Raw genomic sequence first — 16506 nt, forward strand, 5'->3', positions numbered from 1 at the left:
GGTTTCGCTTTTTAAATACTAGGTATAGATTGATAACAAGTTGGGAAAAGATGACAAAATCCCTTATTTCTCTTCATTTTAATTCATAACCACTTAATTCTCTCCATTTTAACTCATAACCTTTTAATTCTCTCCATTTTAATTCATAACCCCTTAATTCTCTTCATTTTAATTCATCACCCCTTCTCTCCATTTTAATTCATAACACCTTAATTCTCTCCATTTTAATTCATTAAAAAAAAAAAAAAACTATGTTGCAACCCAAATGGTGGAACAACGCACGCAACGGCATTCTTTCTCTACTCGCTATCAAAGCCTAATTCGCAAAATCCTTTTTTTCCAACTTCTCTAAGAAAAAAATCAATCAATTTCCGAAATCCTTTTTTTCAATTTCTCTAAGAAACACAATGTTTATATATTAATTTTCTTTACTTTAGTATTACAATTCAGATTTTTCCTCATATGTGTATTACATTGTTTAGCTATGTAAATGCTTTTAACTAGAAACTATATCTAATTTTTCTTCATATGAACTTTTTAAACAATTTTTTAGCATATTATTTATTGTGATTAGTTGTCGTAACACAATTTTTAGTTTTTATATAATCTTGCACACATATCGTGTATATAAGACTAGTATTTGTGGAGGGTATTTTAGTAATCCAAGGGGGACACCAAAAGTGAATTTACTAAAATAACGTCACCCTTCACTTATATAATCTATTACTATATATGTTTAAAGAGACACCAGGAATGACACGTGTCATTTCCTTGTGCGTTTTTTTCCCGCCAAAATATTTATTTATTTTTTACTTTAAAATAAATAAATCGCATTACGTTTTTTTAGGAAACTAAGATAAAAATATATTTTAATTACCATAGATGTGTACTGCATAATATATTATTGGTAAATCAATATTATTTTTTCCTTTATGATATTATTTTATTTATGTATTACTATAACTTTTTAATCTGATAAGAAATATAAAAAATATTGATAAATGAACTTCTAATGCTAGTCTACTATTAATAATATAATACATGGAACTGGTAAGTAAGAATGTTAATTAAAATAATAATACATGGTAAGTAGACTAACATATAAGTTTATTTATCAAGATTTTACTCAATTCAAAATATGTTGTATTTGACTAACTCGTTTATGCTTGGGTCTTTCAAAAAATTAGTCTTGAGTCATTCGGGTTTGGTTAATGTTGTTAGATCGTTCTACATACAAGTAAACGACTATAATTTTGAACATTGTATAGTAATATGAAAATTTAGTTCATTTGAATATTTTTTTTACACAACTTTGAATTTATACTTTTTCATATATCCTTTTTACTTTCATGTTTTCCTAATATCACAAGTCTTTTAGTTACTATTAAAATAATAATTTGTTTTAGTAGTAGCCGTGCGTTGCACGAGCCCTGAACTAATAGAGATATATAATAGAGATAGTTGGGATTTTTTATCGGACTCGGACTTGAATTTTCCCTTATTAGGTTCATATCTGACTTTCTTTCAAATCGGATCGAATTTGGATTGAATTCAGATTTGAATGTCATCCCTATTTATCATCCATTCATCCGAAAAGATGAATTAAATGGGTCATATTTTAACTCTAATCTAGTTTTTCTTCGCAATTTGGATTATACACCCGGGTGCACAGTGCTCATTGTGCACCTTGTTGAACATTTATTGAAAATCTAATAAACATTAGGAACGATTTCAATGTACATGTACTAGTGAAATATTTAAACTATATGTTCGATGGATTTGAACTATATGTTCATTGGCTATATGTTCTTTGGGTATGAACAATATGTTCTTTGTATTTGAATCATATGTTCTTTGTAAAACAGGGTGCACAGTGAGCATTGTGCACCCGGGTGTATAAACCGTATTTTGGTTTTTCTTTCCTTATGTAAACAAAATAAAAATAATCAAATACTTGGAAAATATGATCCCGCAATTTCCCCATTTTCTTCAAGTCACGAAACACACGAACAATTAAGAGTCCCCTGAGATGGGAGGGGACTGGCCTCGAATCAATGGGGAGCACTCATTTCTTATCCCCATCCTCTCTCTATCAGTTCTTCATAAACCCTACTAAAACCCTTCTAAACCCTAATTTCTCATCCAAATTTCGCTGCTCATCATCATCTCGACCCAATTGGGGTTCCAATTCCGACACATTCCGGCGCCGGCGCTCCGAATTTGAAGAGGAATTCGGGAGGAGGGAGAAACGGAGAAACTGGTGGTCCGACAATGAAGATGATGACGGAGAAGAAGATGATGACATGGAGTTTGGATTCTGGGAAGAGCCTTCTACTGCTATTGACTGGTTTTTCAAGGTATTAAATTATTTGTTTATTCATCCGAATTTCTAGAATAATGAACTTAGCTTTCTGCTGAATTTCTTGTTATATTATGGTAATACATAGAAATGTTATACTATAGGAAACAAAATTTTGGATTTCTGAGCTGAATTAGAGGGTCATTCAATCAACGACTTTGTTATGTTAATGAATGTTGTTCTTGGCCACACTGTCACATTTCCTCACTATTGAGAACTTGAAGTGGTTTTGTTGAAGACTAACCATGTCCATTTTTAGTTGTCACATTACTAATTAAGTTATGATATCAACAGGTCAACTAACCCCCCCTACCCCGCTTCTTGCGGGAGCCTCTTTTAGGCAATGGGGTAATGATAATGAAAGCCTCTTTTAGGCAATGGGGTAATGATAATGAATTAATCAAACATGTCAACTAATTCATGGCGGAGGTCAGGTAGTATCTTTTATGATAGTCTGTGTCGTCATGTTGATTAGTTATGAAGTAATAGGTTACCGTTTCGTATTACATCAAAACTTATTGGGAAAGGGCTAATTGTTGTTCTAAGAGTAAGGTTGTCTTCAACTGTTCATTGGACCTCTGTTACACAACAGATTGTGTTGGTACTCCTTCCATTTTAAAGTAACGTGCTACATTTGATATTTTATAGTTAGAATCTGCTAGCTTTGAGTATGATTTCTGTAAGTGTATATTAGGCGATACATATTTTGAGAACCAATGGTTAAAGTTAGCATGCTTTGATCATTAGAGCAAAACTTGGCGTGTTTTCGAAATGAAGGTTGTTAAATTGATAGGTAACTAAAATACTAAATATTAGTCTGGACATTCCGAAATACGGAGTATTTAAATACTGATTTTTTTTTCTTTTTTTAAGATGGGGAGTAGTAACTTAGGATTACAGATAAGCGATATAATCACCCTAATGCCTCTGATAGATTTGAAGAGGCTTTCCTACTCATGGTTGGATATTTGTTTGGATGTTCTTGCGATAACAAAGGCTGTCTATTACCGAACCTTCATATGAAGGGCAATAAAGGCTATTTCACAGTAATGGAAAAGTGAAGTGTTTTTAAATTTTGATTTTGTTCATCTAAATCTAAACCAAAAGTAATTTGAATATTCAACTTCGTTAACATATAAATTAGAATTACTTTATACACCGTATAAATATTTCATGTTCTGGTTTATCAAAACCCTTTCTGTCCGGATTAAAGAACCGAAATGTGGTATTGGATCTTCAATAGAGTCAAGTAACACATGTAAAGCTATAGACAACTGATGATAGAACTGATAGCTGATCCGTATTAAATCTTCATGTTTGGTCACAGTTCACTACGTTTCTGTTCCTAACCCATTAAAGAGGGATGTCTGTGAAACTGTGAAAGAAACCAAAACTAGAATAATGTTGGTGTGGTAGCAGTGAACACAATAAGATTTTTTACAGTCATAACTGTTGGAGTTTGTTCCTCCAAAAAGGAATGCTTCAAAAGAATGAAAAACCAATTGTCCCACATTGATAAAAAACCCACATACTACCTTCTTTATATATTGCACTACCCTTTAATCATTTGTTTAAGAGTGCTTGAGAGTGGCATGGGTGGTCACAACACACACGCGCGCGCCGGGCTCGGGCGAGGGCCGTAGGCCTTGGGCCTTGGGCCTTGGCGAATGCGGTTACAGTTTCCCAAAAACCTCTCTATAAATTCATCATCTTTTTCCACAGAAAAATTGTTCTTTTCCTCTTCTCCGAAATAAAAACACAAAACCTCCATTGTTCTGGGCATTGCTTAAGGGTGTTCTCAATCTAGTTCTTCGTCGTACACCGAAGGATTGGAGTCGTGTATCCCTGGGGGTCGGTTGCTACCAGTCCGCGTGTACTTAGCGGGGCAAATTCGACTTTAGGGCAGTGATTGGTGTCACGCCACGACATTGTTACAGATAAGCTTGTTCTAATTATTGTTCTTATTAGTCATAGTTCCTACAATAACTAGTATATAAACATAGAATTCTTCTATTTAAAGCGGAATTCCTGTTTTCTCTTTGTGGAAACTGCAGATGAAGTTGAATGGAAAATGGGAAGGATCCGGAAATGAGAGGGTGTGGTAAGATTGAAGGTGTTAGCGTAGGCGTGATGTAAAGAGAAAGGGTATCATTAAGAATCATCTATAATTACTGTTTTTAAGGGGTTGGAACTATGCTGCTGCTATGTGCACATAGGAGTACATCATAAGTGACTGTTCTTAAATAGTTAAATGCAATGCATTCTCTCTGTCTCGTTTCGAAAAACTGAAACGGAATATTTTATTTGACTATAGTGAGCGTTCGTTTTCTCAAGGTGTCGGAATTTCGAACAAATTGACTTGTAATTGTCGGCCTGCACTTTCACAGTCCAAATAAAGATAGTGTCTGTTGGAGTAACAACCTAATATAGCCAGAAAGTTATTTATGTTGTGAACCGAGCCAGCTAAAGAAGGTTGGTGAAACTTTCTGCTTGCCCATTGCTTACTGTAAGTGTTGGGGAAATAGGCAAAGTAAATGGAAAATACAGAGATAAGGCTAGAAAATACACACTTCTTGTAGTAACTGCAAATGAAATACAACTAGCACCATATAAATAGGCGTAAGCTAACTAGCAGTTCCTAAAACTAAGGTAAGTTCTACGGTGCTACCTAAAATGCGGGAGGCATTGCCCACTTACAAGATAATGGTAGAATAAAACTACACCCTAACCATTAAGTCCTAAATATTAGGACTGATTAACACTAATTTTGGAGCACTTTCAACAGTAAGCTTTCGAGTAGCATCTCGTTGTGCTCCTCACTTATTATAAATAACTTTTTCCTTAAATATCATTTACCTAAACCTTAACCTATGATCTACCATACCAAAACCATTACTGAAAAAGTTAAAAAAAAAAGAAGATAAAAACACTCTTGTTTGTCATCGTTAGTTCATCATACCATGTATAGCAACGCCATGATTTGCCGAAAGAGTTCATTGAAGAGCGACATTTTCTGTTAACCTGCTAGCCCTGTACTATACAGGAGCAGTCTGACAGTTTTGGATAGTGCAGACTGCAGACTGAGTGACTGGTGATGTAGCTGACTGATATCCATCCAGGATTTGTTCCACACTTCCACCCCTATTGGTTCTTTAGAAGCATTTGTCATTCACATGATAATTGTTACTGGTGGAATTGGGAGTCAAGAAGTTTAGAAGAAGAGTAAAAAGTAGTAGAGTAGAATTGGGAATTGAAACTCGAAGGAATGCGGAGAATTACGACTGAAGGGTTTTTGAATTTTGAGAAAATTGAAACTGTAAGCGGGAGAAAGGGAATTGGAGATAACCTGACCGAAAACCATATAACTATATAAGGGAATAGGGGGACGATTGCCTTATCGTTCTTGTGTGAAGAGTAATAGAGGGAACATGAGCGAAATTGGTTGAGAAGGGCATGAATGCAAGGTGGCCATCTTTAGTGGGTACTCTCCGCCTCTCCGGTGACCGGCTGATCTATATTATATTGGAGATTGTTTCTGTCTTGTTATCTTGATGCTGAAATTTGGCACTTGGTTTCATTAAACAGGTCAAACATTCATTCTTGAAAGAAAAGACTAGCTCTTAGCTTTAAGAAACAGGTTTAAGGGTCATTTTCAGTAAGGAATAAGCTCCTAATGCCTAAGATTCAAAGGTTTTATGTCAACAATTTTTGAACAGAAATCAGTTTCATGAGCTGGAAACTTCTTTCTCTATAATGTGGACTAGTATTAGTTAGGCTATGACTCTATTTATAGGTGCAAAGCTACTCCTAAAATAACTAGGATATGAAAATCACAGTTCAAAAGTAACTTTTAACATTAGTCCTAGACCAATCTGATTGCCCCAACACTACATTTGTTTTGTGAGTATAAACACGAACAAAATAGAACTATTGCATTTTTTTTTGAACTAAAGCTAACCAAGCTAGGTGTTAAAGTCAACCAAATATCATTTCTCCTTCACAGCACTACACCAAAAGGTGGACTCCAGTCAACTTTTGTTATTGTTTAGATCTAATCACGCGAAATCATGCAAAGACTCGAAGAGAGATGACAAAACTTTGATTATCCATCTAGAATTCTTGTAATAACCGAAACTAGGAGGAAAAATGCTGCAGAACCAACTCCAGGCAAATCTGGATGAATTCCTACCTTGCCTCACCATTCAAGCATATGCGGCAAACCTATTATCAATCATTCAAGCCCGTCAAAGCTTCACCTCTTGAATCTAATGTGGTGCATTCATGTAGAACAACAACTTCAACGCTCATAGATGATGAAACACCTGAATCCCTGTGTAATAACACCATATTAGCTGAGATTTTTTTTGCTTGTTTTAGCGGCGCAGCTACCAAATTGTAACAATCCACGTCAATACTAGCCAAATAGGTAATACCATGATCCGAGTCATTTTTATCTGTACAAATACCATGATCAGAGTCACTTTTATCTGTAAAACAATCCATACCCAGAAGATTTAAGATTTAAAATTTAATCAAATGTTTATTTTTCCAACTTTGGTCAGTGCTTCCGCGATAGTGGGGCTCCTCTCTTCGGATTTGCTTGCTGTGGGAGAGTCTAATGGTTTAAGCTGGGGGTGGTTGTTGTTGTTGGTTAGATATTTTCTGCGAGACTGCGAGAGGGACCTATGTATTAGCTGTCTATTTCCCCCTCAAGTTTGAGTTTTTTCCCCTCCTCTTCCTTTTCTTCCTTTGAATGTCATTCTGATTATATTCAACATAGTCTGAGTCAAAGGATTGAACAGGGATCTGTGGAATGCTGAAAATATAAGTTCACTGGACATGGATGGGGCGGCTTTGCTGCAAATTCAAATAATTATTAGGAAGGGGTTTTTTTTTTGGTTAAAATAATTACAGCTTAAAATAATGACTTTAACTCCAAAATCGTATATCCCTCTGGTTTTTATGCTCCATATTGACTTTTGTGCCATTCGTAGAATACTGTTACATAAAGTATTTCAGATTGTTTTTGTCTCGAAGTACATTTTCAAAATATAAACTTTTTATTAGTAATTGTGCATTTAGATATTAGAGATTTTAGTGGTCAAAGTTATTCATTGGCAAATGTGGAAGCCAAAGCAATACAATTTATAAAAAAAACAGAGGGAAAAATAAATATGAAATTAGTTTTACTCCCTTTCTTTTTCTCCAATGTCATAAGTCATAACTTAAGTAAAAGGATCGAACATAGCATGTGTAAGCTATTACAGAATTTGCTTTGGATGGTTTATGCTCTTTAGTTATGTATGTTGAATTGGTGTACCAAGGGATTGGTTTATGCTGTAAATGTAAGTTTTGCATAAGTGAGATGAGGAGTTAGATGGGGGCTCTGCTGCTAAAGGTTTGCTAAGAATCGCTAACAAGTCTGAACTCACTGGGTAGTGTTGGTGATATGGGTTCTTCTCCACTAAACTGGGAAAGACATTTATCTGGTGAAGCTTTGGTTGGGTATATGCTAGTTTAGGAAATATGTTTGTCTGTTAGCCTGAAAGGTGGGCCTAGCTTTTGGGTGAGGGAAATTTTGAAGGTTAAGAGCTTAAGGCAATATTAGATTCGGGTGTATAGGATGATAGAAATACACAGGATGGGATGAAGTATGCCACGATGCTTCAGTTTGCAACGTAATATAGTCCTGACAAATTAGCCTAACTTACTAGTCAGTAGTAGCTACATGTACATGGATGCTCCACCCTGAAAGCCTGAATGTACAATGCAGGAAAAGTAATCTGTGTATGGGGAAAGCCTCGAAATATTGCTTTGGAGTGGGTGAGAAAGGAGATGATTTTCCTCCCATGCATATCTTGATATGTGTAATTCTATTGCGATTTAAGTGTGGGAGATTATTAATTATGTTTTTAGAAGGTCAAGTTTCTAAAATTTCATCATCTTCGTCTAACAAATGTGGCATAGGCTTAGTAGGTAGACATTTCCCCGAAAACGGCTTTGGTGGTTTATTTGATGTGTCTACATGATTGATTGCATCTTACTATGCCGGCCGGTGCTGTTTGTCGTTATTTGCATGTCGATTGGACTTTAAAACTAATAAAAAAACATAGGACGTATGACATAAGGATCATAATGATTTATCTAAATAGGACATTAGGTCCATATTTAGTCTGGTCGATGTGGATGTTATTAAGCCTCAGTTACCACGTCTTCCCTTTAGAATTGCACCTTAAGTTGACAATTTTATAGCAAGTACTCGTGTAACCTTTCTTTGTTTGGGTCACATTCTATAATTTTGGAGTTTAAAGTTGTTAAGTGTGTATATACAATATTTTTTTTTCCAGTTCTACTTGTGGAAGGTGCTGTTTCCTTTACTAGTTTACTCCCCTATCCATGACTGATAGTTCGCAGAGCCTGAAGTGTTATTTTCTTGTTAAACTACTCCACCACCCCCACACAATCAATTTGGAGAGATGATCGAATTTAACTTTAATTTTTTTGATGAACACAGATATTCAAAGCCTTTGGATGGATGGTTCCAGCAGTTATGGTATCAGCACTACTAGGGAATACAGGATCCAACTCATTAATCATGGCATTGGTGCTTCCCCTGGGCCAAACAGCCCTTTCCCTAGTGATGGATAAATTGTGGGGAGGCCCAAGTTCTAGCGCAAATTTCAGGCCCAAACCCAAATCAAGGTCTAAGTCCAAGTCCAGAAGCAGGTCCAGGCCCAAGGCAAGATCCCGTCCACGTCCGGGAAATGGTGGTTATCAGTCATGGGGTGCAGCTAAAAAGGGTGGAAAAAGCAGTTCAAAATTCGGTGGATGGGATGAGCTTGATCCAGAAATATCGAGCAGCACCAGCTTTTCAGATGAGCAAAGGCAAGAGGTTGAAGTTGACGCGCTCCAGAGAGTATACGCCGACCCAGGTAAATTGAGTAGGACGATAAGCACCAGGGAAAAACCCTTGTTCATAAGGTTACTGATTGCTGTGTTTCCGATTTTGGGTTCATGGACCAGATTCTTTTTCTAATTTGATTGTAAATAACAAAAATCAGCAACATGAAGAACTATACATATGTTAGTTTTAGATTATGTGATTTATAAGCAGCTTATGTTTCCTGAAGTGGGACGGACCAGGTTCTTTTTCTAATTATGCGCTTGGTCATTGTGGATCATAAGAGTTTACACTCTCCGGAACTCTATGTCTATGGAGTAATAGTTGATGGTGTAAAAGTAAAACTGAGTTAGGGGTGGAAATCGACCGGGTTTGAGTCGGGTGAGACTTAGCCTGCATCCATCCTTGACATTTCATCCATTATCCAACCCATTCGTCACCCGTTAAATACTTCATGCACATTTGATCCATCCATCGTCCACGGATAATTCGAGTGAACTGGGTGTAAATCGGGTGAAATATATTTGAAAACATGTAAAAACAACTCAAAAGTGACACATATTGCAATTAGGAATTATTAGTCTGCATATGGTATACATGGCTATGTTTATTTTTGAAATAACTATGGCATGACTTGTACAAAATTTTATAATTATCATTGTGTTATCATATGTAAGGGGCGAAATATTATGTGTTATGCTTAGTCTAATATAATTTTATTTAAAATAGGAAATATATTAACAAAGTAAATAATGATAACTAAATCTTACAATTAATGTAATAGGTCAATGGCTCGAGTGGTGGGATTGATACACTTTCGATCATATCCGTCGTCCGATCCATCCATCAACCATTCACTAATTTTTTAGTTTTCATCCACATATCTAGATCGAGTGGATGGATTTCCATCCTTTTCGGTTGGAATTGCTTGCCTTATGCTGTGTGCAAAATGCAAAGGCAACACATAGAAAGTACCAAAGTAGAACCACATGTTTAGAAAGTGTGATACTCCAAACTTAATGTTACACATAAGTTTGTCTGTCAATTTCTTTTTTGAATAAAAAAAATAGAGCCCTACTGACTCATTACCTATTACAGGTTAGTTAGCTCAGTTATACATCTCGCTTGAGTTACTTTTAAATATTTTGTAGTTGATGGGACTCGGATCTATGACCTACAAGTCACAAAGTGAGTTCCCCACCAACTCCATCAACTTATGTTGGTAGTTTTTTTTTTTTTTTGATGCAAAGCTTATGTTGGTAGTTTGTTGGTAAATAACCCTATACTCACACGACAAATTTTTATGCACAACCGTTTCTAGTGTATGGTACAACCAAGCCACCAAGGATGTACATTGTTACCATAATTTTTACACATGCGCTTGTACCTTGTTAGCAAATATGCAAAAACATACTACGTAATACCTTATGACTTACGACTTACAACCGGTTATACAATGTATATTTTGGTTATACATTAATGCTCAAAACTTAATGTCACACACATGCTTGGTAGCGTACACTATATCCACGTAATTTTCACTTTTTAATTCAAATTTATCAATTTAAATTTAACTGAACTTATTTTTTCTCAAATAAGTGAAAACATGCGATTAACCACATTAGTTGGTCAAAAACAAATTAGTAAAATGACCCTACACTTTTGTCTTTTGGTTTGAAAGTTCTAAATTGTTAAATGTAGACGTATTTTGACCTCAACCGTTCAAAATAAATACGTATATAAACATCTCTATCTAGGCCAAATTGCAAAATGGGTGGTTCGCCTAAATTGCATTGACTTGTGCTGCATCAAACACTACACTTTTGTCTGAAAAACCATTACATCAATGAACTTGGATGGTGTTTCGTTTTGGACATGAAAGTAGCCATCAACTTGCCCACAAATAAACAAAGTTGGTCCATTTATTTATTTTATAAATTACCGTATGAATATATTTTATGCGTGCATTAATTTTGATGGATGGAGTATTTCTGTCTTTATTTTTTTTAAAATGATATTCTTTGGAAGTTTTCATGGATAAAGATGGACCTATATCACGTTAATTTGTCACTTTATTTTAAGAACTATAAGTTGAGATAAGTTCACATAAATTTAGATAAGGAAAAATAAGGGTTATAAAAGTAATTTTTAACTAAAATAAATTGTGGTAAATAAGTTCTGATAACAGTTAAATTTAAATATATCAGAAAAATAAGTGAAAATTAGGTGAGTGGAACGCAATATTCGTCAAAACTAGCGGTATAGCGTTTGAGTAGCGGATAATTGCTGGAGTAGCTGGTAGCGGTCAATAATAGCGGGTAAAGGGTAGCGGCTAGCAAAAGTAGCGGGTAACTAGTATGAGTGTTTGGTAAAAGTAGAAGTTGAAATTGTAAAATACAATAAAACCTATATGTATATATTGTTTAAAACTCGTATAATTTTATCAAATGCTACCCGTTACCTTCAAACCTACTCCCTCCGTCCCGGAATACTTGACCTGTTTTCCTTATCGGGCCGTCCCTTAATACTTGACCTGTTTCTAAAAATGAAAATATTCTAACAATATTATATTATTTCTCACTCCACCCCTATTAACCCACTTATCCCCTACTCCATACAAAAAATAATTAAAAATTCAACCCCTACTCTCCCCCAACCCCACCTCTTAACCCACCTCCCACTAACTACATTAAAATAATACCCCACTATCAACTACTACCTATTAAATTAAATAAGTCAATTCAAGTCCCTTAAACTCTGTGCTGGTCAAACCGGGTCGAGTATTCCGGGACGGAGGGAGTACTATTTTTAACGTTTGACAAAAGCTGCCCAACGCTACCTTACCCGCAACCTAACCAAACACTTACAAAATCTTACAAGTAGCTTTTTAAATAGATCTAAACGCTTCCCTCTGCCTCAAACACTACCGCGAACACGACATAAGTCCTGATTTTTTAAACTGAGATGTCTTACTTTTTTTTTTTTTGAAGGGGTGTAGAAATTAAAGGAAAGTGTTCTTGACGCATTATATTTCGAATGTGGCACAACTCTAGCCGTGCGCAAAATTTGTGCTCTTAAAGTGAGTGAGCCATAATCAAATTTAGGTGTGTCCAAGTAATAACCCGAACACATGAAGGGGAAATAAGATTTGACGAGGAAGTATAAATTAATATCTGATATGTATTTTAAGATACATATTACCTCACTAATCGATAAAATAGGCTATAGACAAACGTTAAAAGACAAAATCAATTAATTTTTTTTGAAAATGGCATTGATTTTTGAAAAATGGTATCAATTTTTTCAAAATGGCGTCTGTTTTTGAAAAATGGCATCTGTTCTTTGAAAAATACAAACTTTTATATAAGGCGGTCTTTCCTGTAAGACCGCCTTGTTGTCACCAAGCTGCCACGTATGAGCTGAGTCAGCGTTTTATCTCCCAAAAAATATATATACATATTTTGCATTTCTTTTTCATTTTTATTTTCATAACCCTAATTCTCTCTCCTCCAAATTTCTCTGACCCCCTCTCTCTCCTCCAAACCTCTCTGATCCTCTCTCTCCTCCAAACCTCTCGGCCAACGCCGGTGATAACCTGGAGAATCGAGGTCGACGGCGGAGGATACCGGCGACGCGGTTAGGGCGGAGGTGAGAATTGTTCACTCGGCCTCCATCTGTCTCCTTCATTTCTCCTTCATTCTTGATTTAATTAGGGTTTTGATTTTCCTTTTTATTGTTTAGTTTTGTTGATTTTGCAGATTAATTTACCGGAAAGATGAGAATGTGGTGGCCGACGAGCAGCGGCGAAGGGAGGAAGGAGATCGTGCGATGTTCAGGAAGAGGAGAGGAGAGACCGAGGAGGTTGCGCGATGAGTCGTCGTGGCTGCTGCTGCTCCTCGTCGGACAACCTAGTTAGGAAATTGCATGAGGAAGATGAGGTGTTCCTTATGAGGTGATTCTTTATCTTTCACATGTTGATTTGTTGATTTAGATTTGATGATTTAGATTTGATTTTGTTTTGTTTCGATTGAATTGATTAGGTTTTTCCAATCTCCTCTTTTGATTTAGGTTTTTTTTATTTTTGAATTACTGGCAGGAGGAGGCGGATTTGCCGCTGGTTGTTGGTGGTGGTGGTTGCCGCTGCCGCAATTAGAGGAAGGAGACGTAGCGCCTGATACTGAAGTTGCTCAGTCATGCGGTGGCTGCGAGGCGAACGAAGCGAAGCTGCTAACCTCGCTAGGGTTTCGTAGCTGGAAGGAAGCGTTACTTGTTGGTCGATTATGCTGTTGTTGGTGTTTTAATTTCGTTTTAGTTAAGAATTGTAATGTTTTAGTTATGGTTTTTCTGTATTTAGCTAAGAAATAAATGGTTTAGTTGATTTTCTTAAGTGAATAATTGTTTAGTTAAAATTCATATGAGTTTAGTCAACATTTTCGGAGGTTTAGTTAATATATTTTGTGTTCCATTTGTCTGAGTTTTAGTCGTGGTTTAAGAAGTTTTAGTTAAGAATTATTTTGTTTTAGTTATGAATATTGTCGTTTTAGTTAAGGTTAAATTTATTTTAGTTGAGAATATAATTTTGTTTTAACTAATAATCACTTTTTAGGTTTTTTGAGTTTTAGTTAAGATTTCTTTAGTGTTAGTTACGATTTTCTAGGAATTGGTTAAGATTTTTTGAGTTTTATTTACCTCTTTTGAGTTTTAGACAACGAAGTTCATGATTTTAGTTAAGATGCACACTTTTAAACATGCAATGAAACTAATTAGTTAAGTAATGGAATCAATTAGTTAAACATTGAAATCAAGTAGTTAAGCAATATAACCAATTAGTTAAGCTATGAAAACACTAAGTTTACAGATATAAAGAAAGTATTGTTAAGCCTGAAATTCAATTAGTTAAGCAATGAAACCAATTAGTTAAGCATTGCAATCAATTAGTTAAACAATGAAATCAATTAGTTAAGCAATGAAACCAATGAGTTAAGCATTGCAACCAATTAGTTAAGCAATGAAAACCAATTAGTTAAGCATTGAAACCAATTAGTTAAGCAATGAAACCAATTAGTTAAGCATTGCAACCAATTAGTTAAGCAATGAAACCAATTAGTTAAGCATTGAAACCAATTAGTTAAGGTTTGTCGAACTTTATCTCTCTCCTTCATTCACTTTGGTTTAAGATTTTCAGCTTTTCAAAGACGTGTTCATCTAATGTTCTTTTCCAGTAATTCACCGAATCCATTTGTTTTCTGATTTGATTTTGGTTTCGGATTTGTTTTCTGATTTGATTTTAGTTTGTGGCGTCGAATGCGGCGATTTTGGTTTGTGGCGTCGAATGCGGTGTTTTGTCGATAATTTGGACGATCTTAGTTTTTTTGTAGATCGAACCGAGTTTGTGCTTTGGATGCGATGTTAGAGGATGTTGAGCGGTCGATGGTGGAGATGGTAGTAGGCAGTAGATGTTTGAGGAAAGAGATCTGGAGGAGCTGTTGCAATTGCCAGTGACTGCAATCGCGAAGTAACATGCTTTGGTGGCTGCGATGTTTCTTCAGTGTGGCCTGGTGGTCTTGCAGTGGCTTCGCTATCCCTGCTGGTGGCTGCGACTCGAAGGAACATCAGCTGGTGCAAGGGTTGCCTGAGCTTGTGGTTTGATTGATGATGTTGGTGTTATGTTTTGTTGTTGGATTGAGATTGCTATTCAACAAAAAACAAGAGTTCAAGAATAATTTGTATTTTTTTAAAAGTGTAATTATTAATGGATTTGATGTATTTAGTAATGATTAAATTGCTTATAGTTAATAATATTTTCGTTCTAGTTATATTTCTAATGTATATAGTAATTATTAAATTGCTAATAGTTAATATTTGTAATGTTTTTGTTTTAGTTATATTTCTGATATATATTTAGTTATGAAATTTTAGTTTTAGTAACATTTTTTTTGCATTGAAGTCATTTTTTGTTTTAGTTTTTCTTATGTTATATTTAGTTAAAAATAACTTTGATTTAGTTAAGATTACAATTGTTTTAGTTAACATTACAATTATTTTTGTTAAGAATAATTTTTAGTTCAAACTTAATTGTTTTAGCTAAGAATACATTTTGATGTTTAGTTAAAAAAATTTGAGTTTTAGTTAAGGTTTTTAGAATTTTAGTTATGATTTTTTAAGTTTTAGTTGTGATTCATTTATGACGTTTGGTTATAATTTATTGAGTTTTAGTTAAGGTTTTTTGAATTTTAGTTATGGTATTTTGAGTTTAAGTTACGTATTTCCGAGTTTCAAACAACAAATTTCAGAGCTTTAATTAAGATTCAGAAATGGAACCAATTAATTAAGATATGGAACCAATTAGTTAATAAATGGAACCAATTAGTTAAGCAATAAAACTAATTAGTTAAACACTGAAACTAATAAGTTTACAAGTATAAAGAAAATATTTGTTGAGCGTGGAATTCAATTAGTTATGCATTCGAACTAATTAGTTAAATAATGAAAGCAATTAGTTAAACATTGGGACCAGTTACTTATGCAATAAAACTAATAAGTTTACAGATATAAAGAAATTTTTGTTAAGCCTGAAATTTAATTAGTTAAGTAATTGAACCAATTAGTTAAGCAATGAAACCAATTAGTTAAGCACTGAAACCAAGTAGTTAATCAATATAACCAATTAGTTAAGCAGTAAAACCATTTAGTTAACCACTGGAACCAATTAGTTAAACATTAAAACCAACTAGTTAAGCATTGAAACCAATAAGTTTACAGATATAAAGTATTTGTTAAGCCTGACGTTCAATTAGTTAAGCAATGGAACAAATTAGTTAAACAATGGAACGATTTAGTTAAAGCAATGGAACCAATTAGTTAAGCAATTAAACCAGTTAGTTAAGTCTGAAATTCAATTAGTTAAGCAATGAAACCAATTAGTCAAACAATAGAACCAGTTAGTTAAGCAACGAAACGACTTAGTTAAAGAAATGGAATCAATTAGTTAAGCCTGAAATTCATTTAGTTAAGCAATAAAACCAATTAGTTAAGCCTGCAATTCAATTAGTTAAACATAAAATTCAATTAGTTGAACAATGAAAACAATTAGTTAAGACTGAAATCCAATTAGTTAAGAATGAAATTTCATTAGTTAAGCCTGAAATTCAATTAGTTAAGCTATGAAACCAATTAGTTAAACAATGGAACGAATTAGTTAAAGCAATAAAACCAATTAGTTAAGTAATGAAATCAATTTATTAAG

General features: G+C 34.5%; 1 protein-coding gene and 1 long non-coding RNA gene across 3 annotated transcripts; both read left to right on the plus strand.

The window, feature by feature from the left end:
• The first annotated feature begins 1972 nt into the window (after positions 1-1972).
• On the plus strand, positions 1973-9488 carry LOC110791172 (uncharacterized). The gene is made up of 2 exons (XM_021995922.2): positions 1973-2357; positions 8874-9488. Exons 1-2 carry the CDS (start codon positions 2055-2057, stop codon positions 9393-9395), a joined length of 825 nt encoding a protein of 274 aa, XP_021851614.1. The 5' UTR covers positions 1973-2054; the 3' UTR covers positions 9396-9488.
• Positions 9489-12619: 3131 nt separating this feature from the next.
• LOC130459681 (uncharacterized) lies at positions 12620-13585 on the plus strand. Of its 2 annotated transcripts, none has more exons than XR_008919258.1 (3): positions 12620-12908; positions 13002-13212; positions 13357-13585. It is a non-coding gene; the product is annotated as an uncharacterized lncRNA (long non-coding RNA). The 2 variants fall into 2 exon arrangements; XR_008919259.1 differs by having other exon boundaries at positions 13019-13212.
• Positions 13586-16506: the final 2921 nt, after the last annotated feature.

This window comes from Spinacia oleracea, chromosome 4 (genome assembly GCF_020520425.1).
Source record: "Spinacia oleracea cultivar Varoflay chromosome 4, BTI_SOV_V1, whole genome shotgun sequence".
NCBI lineage: Eukaryota > Viridiplantae > Streptophyta > Magnoliopsida > Caryophyllales > Amaranthaceae > Spinacia > Spinacia oleracea.